The sequence below is a fragment of the Antechinus flavipes genome, chromosome 4 (assembly GCF_016432865.1).
Source record: "Antechinus flavipes isolate AdamAnt ecotype Samford, QLD, Australia chromosome 4, AdamAnt_v2, whole genome shotgun sequence".
NCBI lineage: Eukaryota > Metazoa > Chordata > Mammalia > Dasyuromorphia > Dasyuridae > Antechinus > Antechinus flavipes.
In genome coordinates this window covers 50,676,085-50,698,669 of record NC_067401.1, presented here as the reverse complement: position 1 = coordinate 50,698,669, position 22,585 = coordinate 50,676,085, and the positions used below count along the sequence as shown (strand labels likewise).

The following is a 22,585-nucleotide window of genomic DNA, read 5'->3' as shown; positions in this document are numbered from 1 at the left end:
ACTCCATTAGAGAGAAATCCCTCTAAGTTGATATCAATTAGGACTATTCTTTGGAATCAATCTTTCAAACATTTCTGAGTTTTATCAAGCCTATATTGTTCCATCTTGTTCAAAAGAGATTTACAAGGCATTTTTGCAAATATTTTGCTAAAATCTTCATCTACAATATTCCCTTGATCTACCAAAGTCAAAAAATGAAATGAGGCTCCCCTTGTAACAACTCTCTGGATGCCGGGCACATCATTCTTGTAAGGTTGATGTGAGCATTTTATTTTTCTTTCATTAAAGTTTCATCGTATCCATGTCAAAAGACCCTTCTTAAAAATATTGGCAGATAGTTGGCTGCTGAACAACCAACGCTAGGAATTACAGCATGTGGACTACCCCAACCTACCGCCAATGACGCCAATACAAAGGTACAGTTCTTGCACAGTGTTACAAAATGAAGCAGCAATCAAACCACATCCTGATAGGAAGCCACCAAGCATCATCACTGGCCGGCTGCCATACTTGTTCACCAGGATACTGCTAATGGGACCTAGGGAAGAAAACAGCGAGAGCCATATGGAATATAAATTCACTTTTCTCTCCTGCTATTCTTTGAGCTCAGGTGCCTATGTTGAAAGGCAATATTCTCTCTCACCAAGATAATCATTCTATAAAGTATTTCATTCTCTTAACAACACTTCCCAAGAAGCAATACATCTACTAAAAGTGTATTGACAGGGTCTGTCTCTGGTTCAAATTACTGAGAAGGAAAAAACAATTAGGGCCTCTTCATAAAGCCCAAAAGAAATACTCAAACTCAAATGTCATGACAACTATAAAAAGGATACACCATTCAAAAAATTAACACATGGAACACTAAGTGAAACAAAGTCTCATTAGGAAAATTTGTTTATCAGGTTCATTAGCTAAGGAGAAGGATGGCAAAAAAAAAATAAGCTTTTTTTTTCTTTAAATAAAAGGGTTATAATTTCTAGACCTTTATACTTTATAATACTCATTCAGAGAAATATGCTAGTCACTTCACTTCACTAACAGGACAAATACAAAGAAGGAACTGTTTTCCAGAGGGAGATTTCTTGTGCAATTAGACCATAGATGTCAGCTGCTTTTGATGCAAAATGCAAATGGATTTTAAGTTTTCTGCCAGATCAGACATGAGCTTAGTAGTATTAATTATAGGCACAACCAAGTAACTACATGGGAATGACTATCTTTAGGTCATATTACTCAACTTCAAAAATTAAGCAATATACATCTCAAAAGATAATAGCGACTTTTACATTATTAACATCTGGAGCAAAACATCTGAACTTTGTTATAGAATTTGAAATGTTGGTTTACTCCCAAAAATAAGGTAACAGAAGTTTAATCTTGAATAAAATGAAGAGGATTTACTTTATCAAATCTCATAAAAGTCTGCAGTAGATCCGCCAGGGCTTTGCTACAAGACTAACTGCTGCAGAAGTTAACGATTATGGTAGTTTGATTTCTAAACATTAAAAAAAAATGCCACTTCATGCCCAGAGGCAGCACAAGCACCACTTTTATTGGTGCTTCATAAATTACTCTGAAATGGCAATATGAAAAGTAATAATCCTTCTTTTATACAATTCCTCCAAAAAATGTAGTAGGATAAATGAGCAAAAACTAAGTTTGAGGTCTTGTCGAAAAGCTTCTGATATTTATGAGATTTATGAGATCAGAAACATAAAAGGATAGTATTCAGTTTTGATAATGTACTACCATGAAAACTTTTTATCTGAAAACATTTCATGGAAACCAAAAAACTGAGCCTGAATTTCAACTCTTTCAACATCAGGAAAAACAAACTCGTACTTAGAATTTGTCTTGAGAAAGTCTAGCTGATAGCAACAGTAAGAAGAAATTAGCTACCAGCATTTTTTGCTTCAAGAGCAGTGACACTCCAACTAGAGTTCTCCAACCAAATATGGCTTCCTCTCCTAACAGTTTCAAGCTCTCCAATTTCTATATTAGCACTGTATTTTGGATTAGACTTTAAAAAGTTCAAAATAGCACACAGTTCTTCTAGCAAATCACTGTAAATAAAGCACCAGTCATACAAATATTGTTTCAAATACATCACTATCTAACCAGGAATCTTCCCTAACCAAACAGGTAAATTAGGGCCTTCTGTGGCCTGGGTACTCACCTCCTCCATATGTGACAGCCAACATGATGGAAGATATCCATGAGACTTCACTGGAAGTAGCATTGAAAATGATTTCAATCTCTTTGAAGAATACAGTAATTGATTTGGCAAATGCATAAGAGAAGCCAATAGAGATGAAAGCTCCAATAACTACGACCCATCCCCAGCCACCTTCTGGTGGGGTGTACCCCATTGGACCTCCAACTGCTGGTGCCATTTTATTTGAAGACAAATTTCAAAATTCAGTTCAATTCCAAAGATCTGCAAAATACATAATTAAAACACTATTTAGCAAGTAAGCTTTCCCCAACACTTACTTTTCTAAGTGTCCTAGTTGCTACTTAGATAAACTACCCGTAGGCAGGTAGATAAGAGCAATAATGTTCACCAATCAGTTATAGAGTAAGCACTGATATAATCAGTAATATTTTACAAGTATAATCTTCATATTATTAAAGATTTCTTAGAAAGTCAAGGTATTATTCCCCATAAAATTTTTTAACAAGTTTAAAGAAAAAAGATGATCATATCCCTTTAGAAGCATAAACCAACTGTGTATATAAGACCATTATTAGTCTTTTCATTTCACAATACCTATATATTACTCCCTTCTATTCCAATAAAATTGGCTTTATTAGTGATTTTCAATAAATAACATCCAAATCTCACCTCCATGCTTTTGTACAGGCTATCCTCAAGGTCTGGAATATGTAACCTCTTTACTTCTATCTATTAAGACAGATCCCAGCTTTCACAGTATAACTCCTCTACCACCTTTAAATATATACTGTATTTATTCAAGCTGTGCTGCTACTGCTCCCCAAGTAGAATGGAAGCTCTCTGAGAGAAAGGATGATTTTATTTTGTATTTGAATCACCAGGTCAGTGACCAGCTTACAATGTATATTTCCTGACTTGAAGATTAGTCAAACAGATAATTCTGTGTTCAAGTTCCCCCCAAATAAACTCTTAGATTTGAAGGTAAAGACTTTAAGGTAGAAAGTTTGCTCAGCCATATGTAGTTTAAGGGAACTAACTGTCTATCACTGGGGAGACTAAAGGCACATGGGGTCAAAAGAGCTAAACTTTACCAACCATCTATGCCATTTCTATGATTGTTCAGGTGATGCAAATGAATGAATAATGATTTGTCTAGCAGTCCAATGAAGAGATTTTACCTTCCTGCACAAGCCTTATGGGCTATTATTTTAGAGCTTTATTTTCCTGTATTTGTTCATGGACTCTGAGTCACTCAATTAGCTGACAAGTATTTATTAAGAGCCTAATATATCAGAGGCATTATATAGAGTAATAGGGAATCTAAATAGAAAAAAAATGAAATCATCTCTACCTTTGTGCCATACATTTTTTTATAGTAGCAACATATACAGAGTTCCTATGTAGGCATTTTGGGGAAATCAGACACAAGTTATATTTAAGCCTTATTTTTCTGTAATCTTGCTTCAAGGTGGAAAGACTCATTGTGGGGAGAGGAGGGTCCTAACCATAGTAAACTCAGAGAATATTGAGCTGACACAAATATCACACAAACATCCAAAAGTCCAAAGATGACCAGTGATAAGTTTTTCTCTTAGGACCAGTAAGAAACATCCTATGAAGATTTGTTCTTAAGTGCCACCTATCATGCATAGAGATATATGCTAAGATTCTGAGGCAGAATACTTACTATATAGTCAGTCCAACAATAAATTTAGGAATTGCTAAAGCATACATAACTAGGAGCTAAATAACCCCACAATATTAAAAAGTTATTAAAAGAAGATATTAATTCAATTCAACATTTTTGTTGAATTTTGTACAAGGTCAGAGCTTGTGAGGTAACAATAACAGACTTTATTTGAGAAAGGATAAACTTCTGGAAAATTTCCTCTTACAGACAATCAATCAATTCAATCAATATTTGAGTGCTTTTTTTCTAGGTTCCAGTAGCATCTAGGGATCTAAATATTTCTCCTTCCAAAAAAAAGCCCACATACTCAGTCTATTCCTATTCTAGTAATGCTACATAAATTGACAACCTCATTCCAGATTACCCTGTTTCTGAAACTATATGAATCCCAGTTTCACTGTTATGGCCAAAACAGATAAATTTAAAAAGAAGCAAACTTCTCCCAACCATACATTAATAATTAGGACCATAGTTCATAGTTTTATTTATATTTCATTTCTAATGCAGAAATATGAATTTTCTGGAGGTATGAAGGAAACAAGCCTTAGAGAAAGTCCATTTGAGGAAATGAATGGGGAAAAATGTTTTCTCCTGTGTTAATCTCCAAGGTGTTGTTGAGCTCAAAATCTCTGAGCCTATATAAATTTAAGTGACAGTATTTGGCAAGAAAGCATGTTTAACATTAAATTAGAAAATAGCCTCTACATTTCACCACTAGAATTGAAACTGGACCCAGGAGCAAAAGAACTAGAAGTAATATTCCTTTAAAATAAAAGATCAAGCAGCCCCTACCATCTCAGGAACAGGAGAGGCATTTTATTTTAATAAGACAGAACTAAACCTATTAGGGAGAGATTTGGCCAAGGTTGTATAGCTGTAGTTATTCAAGTTAAGTTAAACTCTGTCAGCAGTTCCTCTTTTGGCAAACTTTCATAAACGTTTCAGTCCAATTATGTTCTTCCAAAGAAGCCGATTTTACAGAACCAAGTTATGTAACATCACAAGCAATTAAGACAAGTACACAGGCCAATCCAGATTCTTAGACCCAAATACCTATTTGTGTTGTTGTCAAGGTTTATCTCCACTGTTAAAAGGCTAAGCTACCCCAACCCAGTATGAGATGAATGATCCATGCTGCCATTTGTATCCTGCCTTAAATAATGCTAAACAAGACTGTCTCTAAAGCATATAAAACAAATCAGTGAACTATAAAAAACAATGATAAGTCTTAAATTAAGATATTTCAAGAGTTTAGAATACTTAATCTCTTTGATTCCCCCATTCAGCATCACTGAACTTCCAGATATGTTCTTCCTTTACTTATGCCTCCTGAATTTCTCGACTTTTCTCAAGACAGCTTAAAATCCAACTTCTGCAAGGATCCTGATTAAAAATTAGTCTTTTGACCTCAAAGAGCTTAAAATCTAAAGAAGATTCTTTTTTTTTTTGAAGATTCTTAATTATATAAAATATGGTACAAGGTAAAATATGATTAACTGCAAAGAAAGGGCTGATGAAGTACAATAGAATATCTGATAAATAACAATTATAGTGATCTAAAAGGACTGACAGAGAAAGGCTACATATAAAAAATGATCCCTGAATCAAGCCTTGGCGTTTTCAACAGGCTGAGAGGTGAAAGCAGTACACTTTAGGAAGAAGGAACAATTTGCCCAAATGTGCAGAGGCAGTAAAGTAGGGAATCAGAAAAAAGCAAATATTCTGGTTTGTGCAGAAATAAATTCAATTTAACAAGTGTATGTACCTATTTTGCAAAAAGCAACAGGGTATAAAAAAAGCAAAAAAAATTAGTCTTTGAAATAAAACTTACTTGTACATAAAAAATAAAAATAAAAAAACCAAGTCACTTCAAGAGGGATGGTGGACTAGTAAGTTGGGGGTGGGAAAAGTAAATTATGTTTCAGGAAAGGGCTCAAATAGAAGATGGTAGCACAATTTTACTTTTGAAGACATAGAGGTGAGGACAAAGTACATTCTAGACATGAGGAAATTCATGTGGCAAAAGAATGACAGCGGAAATGAAATGTTACAGACGGGATACAACAGAAGACCTGTTTGATTAGAATAGAAAGTTCATGAAAAGACGTAAATTGAGATAAAGCTGAAGATGTTAAACTGGAGCCAGACAGTAAAGAATCTTTAATGTCAAAAAGATTTTGTATTTTATCTGATAGGTAATGGGGAACTACAAATGATTTTGAAAAAATTTCCTGCTCAAAAGCCCATGACCTAGCTATTTTCTTTTTTTTTTCCATAATTATAACTTTTTATTGGCAGAACCCATACCAGGGTAATTTTTTACAACATTATCCCTTGTACTTAATTCTGTTCCGACTTGTCCCCTCTCTCCCTCCACCCCCTTCCCAGATGGCAAGCAGTCCTATACATGTTAAATATGTCACAGTATATCCTAGATACAATACATGTGTGCAGAACCAAACAGTTCTCTTGTTGTACAGGAAAAATTGGATTCAGAAGGTATAAATAACCCGGGAAGAAAAACAAAAATACAAACAGTTTACATTCATTTCCTAGTATTCTTTCTTTGGGTGTAGATGCTTCTGTCCCTCATTGAGCAATTGAAACTGAGTTAGATCTTCTCTTTGTCGAAGAAATCCACTTCCATCAGAATACATCCTCAGGCAGTATCGTTGTTGAGGTATATAATGATCTCCTGGTTCTGCTCATTTCACTTAGCATCAGTTCATGTAAGTCTCTCCAAGCCTCTCTGTATTCATCCTGGACCTAGCTATTTTCCAAAATTCTTTGGGTAGCTGGATAAAGAGTGGCCTGGAAGAATCAGGGATACTCATTGTGAAGCTAGACCACAGCACAGGTAAGTGATCATATAGCCTGGAAGAGAAGGAGCAAAGGAGTGGAGAACCAGGAGACACATGCCAGCAATGGTACCAAAGTTCATGGCCAAGACTAGCCCCTTTAAGGAGCTTAGCCAAGCAATTCTACTGCTGCTCCAGGGCTCATGCCTTCTCTTACTCTCCCCTCTAGAGCTACTTCCAAAGTAAACCTTCCTTGTTCCCCTCCTCCCCAATCTTATCTCCTTCTAATGATTGGTAAGTTCCTCCTGGAACTTCCAATTTAAGCAAGGGCCCTTGTCAGCCATGTTCATTCCTTCTTCAAACTGCTTTTTCCCATTCTTCAGGAGCCCTTTCAACCCTGGAAAATGCCTTTGCCACAATTCCCTCAAGGCCTTCCTTGAAATCCACTAAAAATTCAACTTCATATTATATAACACTGGAACTGTGTCTTACAATTCTACTAAAGAAATCTGTCTTCTCCCTAAAATGTTAATTTAAAACATTCTAAGCCCCAGTTTTACAAGCAATCAAGGCTAATTCATCATCGAATAAACATAAAGCAAAGCTCTCTAACATTTTAAAATGTTTTGAAAAAACTAATACATGATTAAACTTTGGGATTAACTGAAAACTGATTTGTTGCAATTTGATTTTAAAAAACCATACTATTAGTATTTAAGACTGAGTCTAAACAAAACACATTTTTTCATCCTAATACTTTTCTGTATTTAAAACTTCTTTCTTTAAACATGTCAAAATTATCAAGTGAATTCAGAAAATAGCTTAAAAAAATTGAAACCTTTAAAATTCAAGCACAATTCTATCACAGTCTAACAAGAAATTTGGCTGCATCTATTTAAAGTTCTCAAGGCAGAGAATAAGACATATCATTATCATGTCATTAATGCAAAACTGCCATTTTAAAATTTTATAAAATTTTACTGGAACACATCAAATCTAAAATTATCAGCAAGCATTATATGTAATGAGGATGAGCAGAAGCCTTTCTCAATAAGATCATGATTGAAATAAGGATGCCCATTATTACCAATATTGTTTAATACTATATTTAGAAATGCTAACATAGCAGTAAGAGAAGAAAAATAAATTGAAGAGATTTGGGATGGAAAATACCACTTGCATCCAGAGAGAAAGCTATGGAGGCTCTCTAAAAATGGATTGAAATAAACTATTTTCATCTTTTTTGAGGTAGGGGAATTTGCCATTTCTTCCTCATTGTTTTTCTCTTTTGTTGTGATTTTTCTTTCACAACTAATATAGAAATGTTTAAAATAATTTTACCCGATTAGTCTATATCAGATTGCTTGCTGTCTTAGAAAGGGAAATAAAGGAGGAGGAAAAATGGAACTCAAAATTTTACAAATGTGAAAGGTGAAATTTTTTTTACATGTAGTTAGAAAAATAAAACACTATTAAGAAAAAAATTAAATGAAGGAAACATGAAATAATGAAGAGTGAAATGAACAGACCCAAGAGAACATTGTATACAGTAACAAACAATATGCTTTAAACAACTGTAAATGACATGTAAAAAAGCTGAGTATTAAAAATGCTCAAATCAACTACAAAAAAATCTATGAAGAAAGATATTATTCACCTCCAGAGAATTAATAAACCAAGGTATATATAGTATGGTTTTATAGTTAAAATGCATACATGAGTACTCACACACAGACACCCCCTCCCATGTCAAACTCAAATGGTAACTTTCTCTAGAAAAGGGTGGGGAGGTAGAAAAAAAATAAATGTATAGCACAGAACAAAAGGAAGTGCAGAAAAGCAGGATAGTTTTAAAAACAGTGTATAGCATTTATTACATAACTGGGTTTTTTAAACTGTAAATATTGAATCCTCTTTTTATGTTATGCTACATACATGGAAATGCCTTTTTCCCTTTTTTGTATTTAAGTTCAAAAAGAATAAATTTTTAAAAGAACAAATAAGCCATTTGAAAAATTTCTAGACTAAAACCCTTTTCATAACTCATTTAATAATCACTCTGAGAAAAGGGAATATAGATACTACTAGCGTGCTAAAATCCAAAGGCTCAAGTGGATTAAAAGTTAAGATTTTGTCCTATATTGTCCTGTTCCTATTAGTCCTGCTATTTAACTTATCTATGAGTGCCTCATAGTATTTAGGCTAAAAGTGATGAAAAGAAAACGCATTTCCGGGGCAGCTAAGTGGCGCAGTGGATAGCGAACCAACCCTGTACTCAGGAAGACCTTGAGTTCAAATCTGATCTCAGATACTATCCTAGCTGTGTGACACTGGACAAGTTACTTAACCTCAATTGCCTCCAAAAAATAAAATAAAATAAAATAATAATAACAAGAAAAAAAAAAGCTCATTTCACCTTGTGAAAGAAAACTCTGGGTTTGGGATTTTTTTGGTTACTCTATGTACCCTAAAAGTGTAAGTAAAATAAGTAAAAGTAAGACATGATACATCTCCAAATTTTTCTGAATTGTTTTCCTTTTTAATGCAGTTATTTGGCTCTGTATAAAAAAAAGAGACTGAACTAACTCTCCAAATAACTGACTGCAAAGCTAGTCACTTCTCTGTATTTGCCCCCCTCCACCCCCAAACTAGTTACAGAAGAGCCAAGAACGCTGGGAACAGTCTTCATTATGTTTTTTATGTTTATCCTCCTCCACCCAAGTCTAACACAAAGACCTTTATGTGATGTTTCCCAAAGTGATAAGGATGACCTGTTTCTGAACTTTAATAAAGACAGAATAGGGTCCAGAATCAATAAATTTAAAAACTTGTTTCTATAATGTGGGAAATACAGTGCAAAGTCTGAGGTTTACTTGGAAACTTTTAAATCTTTTTGATTAAGTTTTTTTCTAATAGAAAAACTGTTTTACTGGAGAGTTTCCATTTCAAAAGTAGCTGACACAGCTGGTTGTCTCTACAAGTGGCCTTTGCACTAGCTTCACAAAATCTAATACTACTCAACCCAAGTTAATTTCTAAAACTTAGCCCCATCCTAGTTTTTTTACTCCCCCCCTTAAGTTACAGACTAAAAGTAAATAGTACATATATCTTTGTAGGAAGGCAAGCAGAATTGCCAGACAGAGGAAAGAAAATAGAGCTTTTTATCATACTTAGCTGGCAAAAATCCAAGGGCTGTAAAAGCCATTAATTTGATCATAATATTAATGATGAGACTCAAAAGTTCTAATTCTGGCTCTGCTATAATAAGCTTGTACAAACTGCTTCATGTCTTGAAACTCACAGGAAAGTTAAATGATAATACTAAGAACTGTTATTTGGAAAATACTATAATGTACTTTCTAAAATACTTAAAGCATTTTAAAATCCATACTTTGTAAGACAAATTTTTTAAATGTTGATTTTAAATGAAAGCAAAATCTATCACCTATTTGCAATTCAAAAATCTAAATTTGTTTCACAGGTAGCAGTAAGTAGGTTTTAGTTACTATTATCTAAATAACCAAACAGCCTCATAGATAACTAGGGAACATATGTTGTTATACTTTAACCTGCATAATCTCAAAAAGGATAGAATGTGAGCTACCACTAGGGAGTTCCCAATACCTTTCCTCATTGACTTGCTAAATACTTTTAAGACCTTTCTTTGAAGTCGTATACCCGAAGGATTGTGATTTAATGATTCAAGAAAAATAACCTTTCTCCTTCCCTACCCCCCCCCCCATATTTCTATTTAGATGAGGATGAGACATTACAATTGAGATACAAAATCTGCTGTTTTAGTTAAAATAAAAAATATAAAACCTAAGCAAAAAACCTATTAGTCTAGTAATAAACCTAACAATTGTAAATATATTTCATCAGGATCAGAGATTTAGGATTGGAAAGGATGTTAAAAGGCTTTCTAATAAAGATGTTTGCTTTTATGGGAAGCAGTTTACCTACCTCCAACATATCTATTCCAGCAAACCCCTAGAATTTGCACTAATAGACAAAGAAATCCAAAGAGAGACTATAGGCTCTTCTATGAAAACAGTGAACCAGAAGGCGATATGAACACTAAAGAAAAGTCAATGCTAGTGCATTGATCCACCTCATCACCTTACACCAGAATTATGACACTAGTCTTGTGGTTTGGGATAAACAATAAAGTTGAAATCCAAATTATAAAAACTTAAGGAGAGAGTAAAGGAATTTAAAACACCTACTATAGGCAGCCTTCTCAAGTGTGGTCACAAAAGAGAGAAAAAAAATGGGATAATGGCAGGTGGGAAGTGATCAACTGAAGATTTGGGTAAAATGAGGAATACTAGGGCATGTTTTTGGCAAGAGGGAAGCAGCCAGTAGAGAAAAGAAAGTACAGAGAAGGGAGAATAAAGATGACAGAAGGAACAATCTGTTGGAGAATAGCTCACTTGTACACATAGCCCATTTGTCTTGGCAAAAAAGATTGGATGAGAGAAGGCACCTGGGTGATATGACAGAAAGAAAGGAAAAGCCTCAATTTTTTTCAGTAAGATATAAAGAAATGTTGTTTGCTGAGACAGCAAGGAGAGATAAAAAGAAAAGCCAATGTGGTGAGCAGGATAGTAAGTTCATTAGTTAGAGGTGTCAAAGAATTGTGCAGGACTTTTGAGGTCACATAACATAAACTGGTAATAGATCTATTCAACAAAGAATTATGTAACAACTGCAAAGAGAAACTCAAAAGGCAAAAATGAATTTTCCACATAAACACAAATACCTATAATTTAATTGAGAATGTAAACTTAAATAGATCAAAGAGAAATGCAAAAGACAGCAAAAAATAACAAAATAACATTTTAAAAAATACAATAGAAGACAATATATAATAACATTAAAAACCACTGAACCAGAAAACTGATTAAGGAGAGATAATTTAAGAATTTTTAAAAATTATTTTTAAAAACCCATCGGAAATAAAAGCCTAAACAATGTTTCAGAGGTAAAGACTACTCAGATCTATCAGATAGCAGAGGAGGTGGATAGAGTGAGGCTAGGAAGAATTCATCAACTGCATTCTGAATTTAGAACTTCATAATCAAAACCAAAGCTTTCATATCAAGAGGGGAAAAAACACTACAATTATGCATAAAGTTGTTCAAATATCAAGGGAGAATAATCAGGATCACAAGACTTAGTAGATTCTACTACAAAAAAGTTGGGACCTTGGGAAAAAATATTCCAAAAGGCAAAAGAGCTAGGCTTGCAATCAAGAGTAACTTAAACTACTGAAAAACTCAGTATAATCCTAAAGGGAGAAAATGGATTTTTAATAAAATAGAGGGCTCTCAAGCATTTCTGATGATTGATAATGATGGAAAGACCAGAAGCCAAGTTTGAATTTTGAAGCATAAATACAAGTTTTTCAGTAAAACATAAAAAAAAAGTAAATTTATCTGAAAATCGCTATGGTGATGCAATGCTAACATTTTTTCAAACATAGAAAAAGAATTAAGAGTTCCATCAAAAATTTAACATTTTCAAGAAGAATTGAGAGAGTAAATAAACTTTTTTAATTTAGGGGATAAAGGAACAAACCCCAGAATTCATCTAGCCCAAACTTTTTATAGATGGAAAAAAAAGAACACCTCTACCAATGCTCAGGTTAAGTGATTTGTCCAAGGCCTCAGATTACCAGTGTGTCCAAAATTTCAATTCAGATTTTGCTCTCAAATCAGCTTTATTTTCACTATACAAAGCAATCAATAATGTTCAGAATTTGAAACAGGGTTTCATGAAGTAAGCTGAGAAAATTTGCCTAGAAAATGTTACACCAGTCACAATTTAGTACTGAGCTTGAACATGGATTCTAATACTATCTATATGACTCAGTTTATCTCTTTAATGCTATTTCTTCACCTATAAAATGGATCATAAAAATAACACATTTATAGCTGGAAAGAATGTTAGAGGGCAACTATTTCAAACTTTTCATTTTAAAGATGAGAAATCTGAGGCCCAGGAATTAAGTGAATTGCTAAATAATAATACTTCAACCTAACCTCTTCATAGAATTGTTCAAGAAAAGGAGTATTACACTGTTGATGAAGTTATGAGATCCAACCATTCTGGAAAGCAATTTAGAACTATACCCAAAGGGCAAACAAATTGTGCATACCCTATGATCCAGCAATACCACTACTAGGTCTGTATCCCAAAGAGATCATAAAAGAGGGAAAAGGGCCCATACATACAAAACTATTTATAGCAGGTCTTTTTGTTGTGGCAAAGAATTAAGGGAATCCTCATCAATTAGGGAATGACTGAACAAATTGTGATATATGAACATATTGAAATAATATTGTATTTTAAGAAACAATGAGCAGGCTGATGTCAAAGACTTATATAAAATGATGCAGAGGTAAGTGAGCAGAACCAGGAGAACACTGTATACAGTAACTGCAACATTGTTAAATGAACAATTTTGACAGACTTGGCTGTTAGCAATATAATGATTTATGACAATTTCAAAAGACTTATGATGGATTATGCTATCCATATCCAGAGAAAGAACTATGGAGACTGAATGCAGGTTGAAACATACTCTTTTCCATTTTTTACAATTTTTTTTTCTCATCCTTCTTCCCTTTTGTTCTGATTTTTCTTTCAAAAGATGACTAATATGAAAATGTTTAATATGACTGTATAGGTATAACCTATGTCAGATTGCACAGTCTTAGGGGAGGAAGAAATATTTAGAACTCATAATCTTACAAAAATGAAATGTTGAAAACTGTCTTTACATATAACTGGGGGAAAAAATACTTGTAGAATGCCAGCATCTTTAATTTCTGAAAAACCATACTCTTGCCCCTACCATCTCTGATACCATTACAGCCTCAAATAATCATTTCATACCTTTCTGTTATTCCTGGTACAGAATATAAGAAAAACCATTTATATTTACTTATTCTGAAAAAAAAAGTTTTTGGTAAAACATTTTGCTTTTTTGTTAAGATAATTTAAATACTATGAAATCTATCCCTCTCCAAAAAAAGAAGCATTATAAACTTTGAAGTGATAATATAAAGGTGTTATTATAAAGCCTCATAACCATTCATATTTCAACTCTCCCTTTCCATTGGCCCTTTCACATTCATCTACTCATTTTTTTTCAAATGTAAAAGCTTTTCCCAACTTTTTTTATCCTATCTAGAAATTATCCCATCACTTCACCTTAAGGGTCAAACTTTTTGAAAACATAATTAGATCTGACACATTTCTTCCAATTCTTCAGTTAAGATTCTTACAAGTAAATTTCTCTTTCCAATCTTAATTGTCCCTCTAAAGCCAAAATGTCCACATACAAATTCTGCATTCATATTAAAATTATATTCTATGCAGAATCCTTACATCCTTTCCTCCCATCATGCTAATCCTTCTCCCCCCCTCCAAGCAACCCTACCTCCCTCAAATTCCTATCATCCTGCAAAGCTCAATTAGAATGCCACTTATTCCAGAAAGCTTTCTCCTTTTATTACTCCACCAAACATACCCTTTGAGTCACCTTCTTATAAATTTGACCCAGTTTCCTATATAATTGTAAAAATGAGATCTTCATCACAGAAATTTGATGCAAAATTTTCTCCAAAATTTTCTTCTCTTCTAATTTAAGTTGCATTGATGGTTTGTGTAAAAACTTTTGAATTTTATGTAATCAAAAAATATGCTTTTTAACCTGTGAAACTGTCAAAAAAAATTTCTTACCCATAGATCAAACACGTAATTTCTACCATTCTTCTGCCAATTTGTTTATGTCACCCTTTTATATCCAAATCATATACCCATTTGACCTGTGAGAGATATGTTTACACTTAGTTTCTGCCAGACTACTTTTCAAATTTTTCCAATAGTTTTTGTTGAATATTAAGTTCTAGCTCCAAAATGCTAGGACATTTGGGTTATCAAATACTAGGTTACTATGTTTATTTGATTCTGTGTAATGTATATAATCTATTGTACTAACCTGATTAAACATATTTCTTACCCATATCAATCTGTTTTGACAATTACAATTTTATAGTATAGTTTGGGAGTTGGAAGAGGCAGCTAGGTGGTGCAGTGGATAGAGCACCAGCCCTAAAGTCAGGAGGACCTGAGTTCAAATGTGACCTCAGACACTTAACACTTCCCAGCTGTGTGACCCTGGGCAAGTCACTTAACCCCAATTGCCTCAGCAAAAAAAAAAAAGTTGGTACCTTAAGTCCAAGTATAATATATATAACAAAGTATAATATATTATATTTTGTGCTTCTTTTGTCACTTTTGTTTATGTGTCAAATTTTTCTACTCAGTTTTGGTCTTTTCATCAGTAATTCTTGGAAGTCCTCTATTTGATTAAAGATGCACTTTCTTCCCATAGCATTATACTGAGTTTTGTTGATTAAATTATTGTGGTTTAAAGTCTAGATCCTTTGCCACATGGAATATCCACAGTTCAATCTCTCCTATTTCTTTATAGAGATGTCTGTTAAATGTGTGATCCTGACTGTGGCTCTTCTAAAATTGCCACCCCTACTCTCTTCCCAGTCTTTTTTTCTTCACCAGGAAGCTCTAATTTTGGCTATATTTCTGGAAATTTCCATTAAGAAGGCTCTTTCAGAAGGTGACTACTGCATTTTTTCATTTCTAATTATGTTATCTGGGTAAGTTTTCTTCTATGATTTCATGAAATATTTGGTTCCTTTTTTTAGCTCATGGCTTTCACATAATAAATGACTTTGTTATGAGAGGCAATTGGGGTTAAGTAACTTGCCCAGGATCTTGCCCAGGATCACACAGACAACAAGTGTGTTAACTGCCTGAGGCAGATTTGAACTTAGGTCCTCCTGAATCCAGGATGTTTCTCTATCCACTGCACCATCTATCTGTCCCTTTTTTTTTTGTTTTGAAATAAAATGATTCTTCAATTATCTCTTCTTAATATATTTTTCAAGTCAGCTAGAAATAGTTAAATTTTTTCAGTCCTTTCAACTTGCTTTACTAATCTTTGTTATTTATGAAATTATTAGCTTCCATTTGGCCAATTCTACTTTTCAAAAAGTTACTTTAGTTGAAAATTTAAATGTTTTCTAAGCTATTCTTAAATTTCTTCTCTAGATCACTTCTTTTCCCACTTTTTTCCTTTATTGCTGCTCTCACTTGGTTTTAACTTTTAAAAAAAAACTTTTCAAATAACTTAGAAATCCTTGTTGGATTTGTATCCATGCTGCACTTTTCTTTGAGTCTTTATAAATGTTTTCAAGTCATTATCTTCTGTGTGCTTCCTTGTTGCCATAATCTCTTTATGGTGGGATTCTTTTTTTAATTTGTTCATTTTTCCAGTTCACTCCTTGACTTGGGGCTTTATGATAGTGCTGCCTTCTGAATTCTTGTAAGGCTATTTGGTCTGACTGTCTGTCCTCATGCAGTTTTTCTGCTTTCACACCTCAGGTGTGGGAGAATAAGGGGAAAGGACCTGCAAACTTTCTGTCTTCCCAAACTGGTTTGATCTGGAATGAAGTCAATTCCCCTGCCCTCCTGATCTAAGCTCTTCAAGTTCTTGACCCAGATTTAGATCTCTTATCCTGGGTTTGAAATATCAGTAGACTACAAGTGCAAAAATGCTTGTAGCAGCCCTTTTTGTAGAGGCAAGGAACTGGAAACTGAGTAGATGCCCATCAATTGAAGAATAGTTGAATAAGTTATGATATATAAATAATTGTGGAATACTATTCTATAAGAAACGATCAGCAGGTTGATTTCAGAAAAGCCTGTAAAGACTTATATGAACTGATGCTAAGTGAAGTGAATAGAACCAAGGGAACATTGATCATCACAAGATTATATGATGATCAATTTTGATGGAAGTGGCTCTTTTCAGCAGCAAGGTGATTCAAGTCAATTCCAATAGACTTTGTGATGAAGGCATCTGCATACACGGAGAGGGCTGTGGGAACTGAGTGTGGATCACAATATAATATTTTCACTTTCTGTTGTTTGTTTGCATTTTGTTTTTCTTTCTTTTTTCCTTTTTGATCTGCTTTTTCTTGTATAGCATAATTGTGGAAATACATATAGAAGAACTGCACCTGTTTAACAAATATCGTATTACTTGCCATCTTAGGGAGTGGGGGAAAGGAAGGAAGAAAAAATTTGAACACAACAAAAACTATACATATATTTTGAAAATAAAAACTTTAAAATATTTCTTCCACTATTTAAAAAAAAGAAGTTTCAGTAGTCTAGCTAGACTTGAACATTATTAGCTCATTGGGAGGCTCTGTGTGTAGAGCAACTGAAGTTGCCTGCCACCCTTTGTATTGGAACTCCTGCCGGGTTTATTTACACTGCAGGCTTATGTGCTAGGCCAGAAACTAGAACTAAGTTGCTGCTTTGCTCTTGGAATCAGAACCACATGGTTACTGTTTGCTTCCAGCTCAGTGTATATAGAGTAAGGGACAATACTCACAACCATTTCTCTCTGCTCTGCATTTATGACCCACAGCTGAAGAGAGGGTCAACAGATCTGCTAGATGGAACTCAATCCTGAATTCAGACCTTGCAAAGAACTCCTTTGGAATCTTTATTCTCCAGAGCCCTGCTTTGGCCCACTTTAGTTCCCAAACATTGAAATGATATTGTTCCATCTGTGAATTAATATTCTCTGGTTAAAGAAAAAAGCAGCTGGCATGAGGGTAGTCTGGCCACATGCACTGTCATCCAGATCCCTACTCTCCTTACATGGGGGAAGAAAGGGGAGAAGAGGAGAAGGGGAGAAGAACAGTTTAAATTTCTAACAACATTCTCCCTTCCAGATTCTTGGGAGGAAAGTAGTGTATCAACCATAATGTTAAACCTAATCTACTTTTAACCATTTCAGTGAAGATAATGCTGGGTCATCAGAATAAGACCTGATAATCTTTTATGGTAGGAAGGGGACAGAAAAGGATCCTACCATAGTGCTTAGCATATAGCAGGTGCTAAATAAATACTTGTTAGGAAACCTTGTTAGTCAAGAGAAGTTTAATGACAGGTACTGGAGAATCACAGGTTCTCATTCTTCACTTCAGAGGTCTATTTTCCTGCCTTGTCCTTTTCCTACTAATATCAATGTAGTTTCTGAAAAATAAAATATGCATAAATTGCTAAGGCAAACAGTTATTCACGAAGTTTATACTTTTTTCTTTTAAAAAATGTTCTAAGAACTCTTACTTTTCAAAACATGAGTCACAGACCTCCATTTACTTTTTCAACTGTGATAATGAAAAAATTTGAACAAAAATAAAACCACATGACCTTTCAATAACTTGAAACTAAATTTGAGACTTCATAGAAAAAAAATTTTAAATGCTTATATAGAAGAAAATTATGCAAGCTTCCAATGTTAATAGGATTTTTAAAACTTTCCAAGCCAGATAATTAACAAAATACAGCAATAGGACCTAAGTTGTTAACTATAAGGTTCTAGTTTCAAGACTGTTAAAAAAAAACTTTCAATGTTTTAGTTATAAAGTTAACTATTTATGGGCATTAAAGATATTGTGAACTAATCTGCCATCTTCTATCACTATCAGATTTTAAGTATGGTCGGATTAATACAGATTGGGTTTATGATCTAAGAACCTGATGAGCTAAATACAGAAACAGTGACTGCCATGAAACAGAATTTTAAAATATTGTGATAACCAGCAAGTTACCTCTCATGACAAAATTTAAATCATTAATAATTCTATAAATTCCAAAGATTTATCATCTATATAATCTCTAGAAAGCCATAATCTGATGTAATGTTTGTCTTGTATACATGACACAGAAAAAGTGTTCCTTCATGGCCTCATTTCACCATATAAAGATTAAGTGGCCTATAGAAAAAGGGACCTGGAATCCTGAATTCTGCCTTAGACATTGTTTATCTGTATGATCCTGAAAAAGTAGTTTCTTGACTTTCACCTTCTTCCTACCTCATAAATGAGAAGTACATGCCACACTTTTATATTCATATTCTATTACCTGACTTTCCTTCACTGGGATGTCAGGAAATTCTCCTGATATGCTATGCAAAATGTTTTGCAAACCTTAAAGTGGCATATGAATGTTAGCTACCATGTTCGCTCTTCTACCTTTTTATAATTAAGCACAAATTATAATTAAGCAGGTGATCCATTAAACAGATCATAAGCCTTCTGATCTCAAAGGACAAAGATTGATCAATACAAAATTGCAAGTTCTTGTTAGGTCAGCAAAAGAAAAAAGTATACTCATATATAAATTGATTTCTGTACTAGACAAAAATCAAAGAATATGGTTATTTTGGAATAATTAAAATTAATGTCAACTATGGAAAAACCTTAAGGCTATCAAAAATTTTGCTGGTTTAAATTGAGTTAGAAACTGACTAGGAGTCAGAGAATTCTAGTCCTAAACACCCTCTCTGAATGAAGAGTATTTGGGTAAAATCTCAATCTGGAAAGAAGCATAAGAGATTTTTCTTAGAGATGTATTCTATAGAACTTTACAAAAAGGAAAAAATAGATTACAAGTCTGGCACAGAGGCATGATGTTATGGAAAATTTGAAGTATCTCTACCAGCTGAAATTATTCTTGTCAAAAACAGAGCAACTAATAATGTCTCGACTTGCCCTGAAAATAATTTTACCCTTCAAAATAAACAAGGGGAAATTTTGTTCTGGATTTGAAGCTCATGAAGAGAGGCCTGGCTGCTGGTTTCAAAATTACTGGGAACTTTAAGAAGTGTCCACTTCCTCCTAGAGTTTGTGACAGAGGAGAAGAAAGCTAGTCATAAACCATAGATTTTAAGAAATAAAACTTTTAAGGGTTCAGAGGAAAAGCAGGCAGAAATAAAACAAAATTCCAGAAGAAGAAGTTAGCCAGAAATTATAATAAATTAAAGAATGAAATTCTAAAGATAGAAGAGTAATTAATTTCAGTAAGAAAAAGGGGAGTTATCTGAAGAGACTAATGTAGATACACAAGGAACACAACAACCAATTAAGATTCACAAAGAAATATGTAGAAAATGGAGATAAGGCCAGGTAATAAGAGTATGAATATAAAAGTATGGCATGGTCTTATAAAAATATTATTGGGATGAGCTGAGACTAGTGAGTAAAACTAAAAATAACAAAATGTCCTCTGTGTGTTTTAGTTAGAATGGAGGGAAAAGGAGACCCATAGAAGGGCTTCTTTGTCCCTTAAGTCAGTTAGACATTTGACTTACAGAGAAGGCTGCCACACCCAACAAGTTAGAATATAAATTCATTTCTAAAATCTTACAAAGAAGGATGATAGTCAGTTAAAAACTATCATTTTATAAGAGATACTTAGGTAGCACAGTAAATTGAGTGCCAGGCCTAGAATCAGGAAAAATTGAGTTCAAATCCACCTTAGATATATTTGTCAACTGTGTAATCTTAGGCAAGTCACTTCAATCCTGTTTGCCTCAGTTTCCTCATTTATAAAATGAGACAGAGAAGAACATGGCAAACTATTTCTGCATATTTGTCAAGTAAACCTCAAAAGAGGTCCCAAAGAGTCAGATACAATCATGTTACAGAGCAGTGAAGTAATTCATTTTAAGACTAATCTGAAGAAATCAGAGAAAGATATGCAAATCTACAAAGTCATCTCGAGGGTATTCAAGAATAAAAACTAGAAAAGAACAAAAATATTAGAGAAATGGAAAAGATATGCAAAAATTACATGAAACTTTTTTTCCATCAAGAATAGTAGAACACATGTATAGCATAGAGGAGCTTGGATAAAAAAGCAGCAGCCCACACAAAGATAACTGTAACTAACATTGCTACTCACAAGATGAAGAGAACAGTTGCTAACAGGGACAGTCTCAGTGGGTGTCTCCAGGCCAGCTGTAATTTCCAGCTGTGGGCAGCATGTAGGTAGGGGTAGTAGCCATGCTCTAATTCAAAATCCAAAGCTCTTCACGGTCACACTTAGTCTCATTTGAGACAGTCAGTATGACACCAACGGGAGACTTGCCCTATTGTGCATAGGAGGAGCAAAGTGAAAGTATTTGCTAAATTGCTTAAGAAGTGGAGAAATAAGGAATAGGAAGTAGAGAAATTAACCAATCTAGCATGAGACTGAAAAGGGTTATTAGCCTTGGCCCTACCAGTCTCCCCAGAGGCGGGGACCACACCGGTCAACATCACCACAAAGCCCAACATCACCGGCAATCTTGACAAGTGGAAATAGCCTTAAAAAAATCAAAAGCAGGAAAAGCAGCTAGCTTTAGATTTGAAACAGAGGAGATCTATGTTGGAGGCAAGAAAATGATAGTCACTGAGGGACTAAGTTATGAGGTAACTGAAGATGACAATGCCAAAGGTATGGGGGGTCCCTAAAAGATAGTTACCCCAAAAAGGTTAGCTGAGAAAATATCAACCACCACCAATCTGAGTGCGTCCTTTCTGTATAAAATCTTTATGAGGGTCATCTAATCAATCACTAAGAGCATTCAAAATTAAGTATACTCAAGAACAAGTGGGCTTTCACAAGCAACAATCAGCAATGGACCATATTGTTACCACCCTCAAGTGACTGAAAGGTATGGAGAATGTGTGGGATGGGTGCTAGACCCCTCACCTAAATAAACTACTCAGAGGCATTTTTAGATACAAAGGGGAAGCATTTATTTGGTCTGTGAAAGGAGAGGCCCAAAGCCTCTCAGCTCCCATCTCCCAGCATTGTGTGTGGCCTAGGGAACCAAAATAGTAAATTTGGTTAAATAGAAAAAGGCTTGGGTTTATTGGATGGACTGAAAAGTAACCATTGACCAATGGTCAGCTGTGCTGTCTACTTGCTGAAGCTTAGGCCTAGGTTCTGACCCTTTCTGCCCTATAAACCTCCAAGAATAGGTATCATGTGGGATTTAGACTTAGGGTCTGACCTACTCTATCTTATAGACTTTTGAGAAATCTTCACCTCCAGGCAGCTAGGTGGCACAGTGGATAGAGCACCAGCTCTGAAGGCAAGAGGACCTGAGTTCAAATTTGATTCCAGAGACTTAACACTTCTTGTCTGTATGATCCTGAACAAGTCACTTAACCCCAATTGCCTCACCAAAAAAGAGAAATCTTCAGCTGGCCCAATCAAGAACCTAGGATGTCACTGTTTGTCAGGTTGGCAGCTGACAGGGGGATGGTCAAAGAAATTCACCACTGTGACAGATGAGACCTAACATATTCCAGGTGGAAAAGAGGTTCCATGTTGATGGAGAGTCCTCCAAATACTACCTTTTCCCCGATGAGTTCAACCTACTTTATCAAATCTCAGGATACTGCAAAATCTGGGGAAAAAATGTATAATAACCCAAAGGAATTTGGCTTACACAGATTTTATTACACCTGTGAATGTACATTTAATAAAATAGGGATTCTTAACTTAATCTTAAGTATTTTATTTGATGTATTTTAAAACATTCTTACAAGAACAAGGTCCACAGGTTTTACCAATTGTCAAAAAAAGCTTAAGGACCTGACAACTTAGTAACCAAGAAGGCAACAACCTTAGTGTTCCTTTCCCTGCATATATAATTCTGTTGAAACTGAGTATGTTTAATCTAATAATCACCTTTAAGAGATAGGCTAGCTCTCTTCAAGTATTTGAGGACCCATCCTGCAGACCACGGATCAGACTGGTTCTGTTTGGCCCCAAGTCTGGCTTAAAGTCAACAAAATCTGCTAACAATTAGAGGCTTTCTCGAGTGGAAAGGCCTGCCTCCAGGGTTGGGTTATTCCTCATTAAAGTTATGCATACAGAGGCTGAATTACCATATGCTGAGTATGTTATAGCATGCATTCCTTTGTGGAAATGAGGTGGAATAGATGACCTCAGAGCTCCCTTCAATCCTGAGAT

At 34.5% G+C, this 22,585-nt stretch overlaps 1 protein-coding gene across 1 annotated transcript in view; it reads right to left on the bottom strand.

The window, feature by feature from the left end:
- The window catches only part of SLC16A1 (solute carrier family 16 member 1), a 44,147-nt gene that overhangs the window by 6,306 nt on the left and 15,256 nt on the right, over nucleotides 1-22,585 (bottom strand). The window contains exons 2-3 of the mRNA XM_051993006.1: nucleotides 2,180-2,440; nucleotides 395-538 (exon numbers count right to left, since the gene is read on the bottom strand). Of these exons, the coding sequence (XP_051848966.1) occupies nucleotides 395-538; nucleotides 2,180-2,396 (361 nt within the window). The 5' untranslated portion in view covers nucleotides 2,397-2,440. The remainder of the gene's footprint in view (nucleotides 1-394; nucleotides 539-2,179; nucleotides 2,441-22,585) is intronic.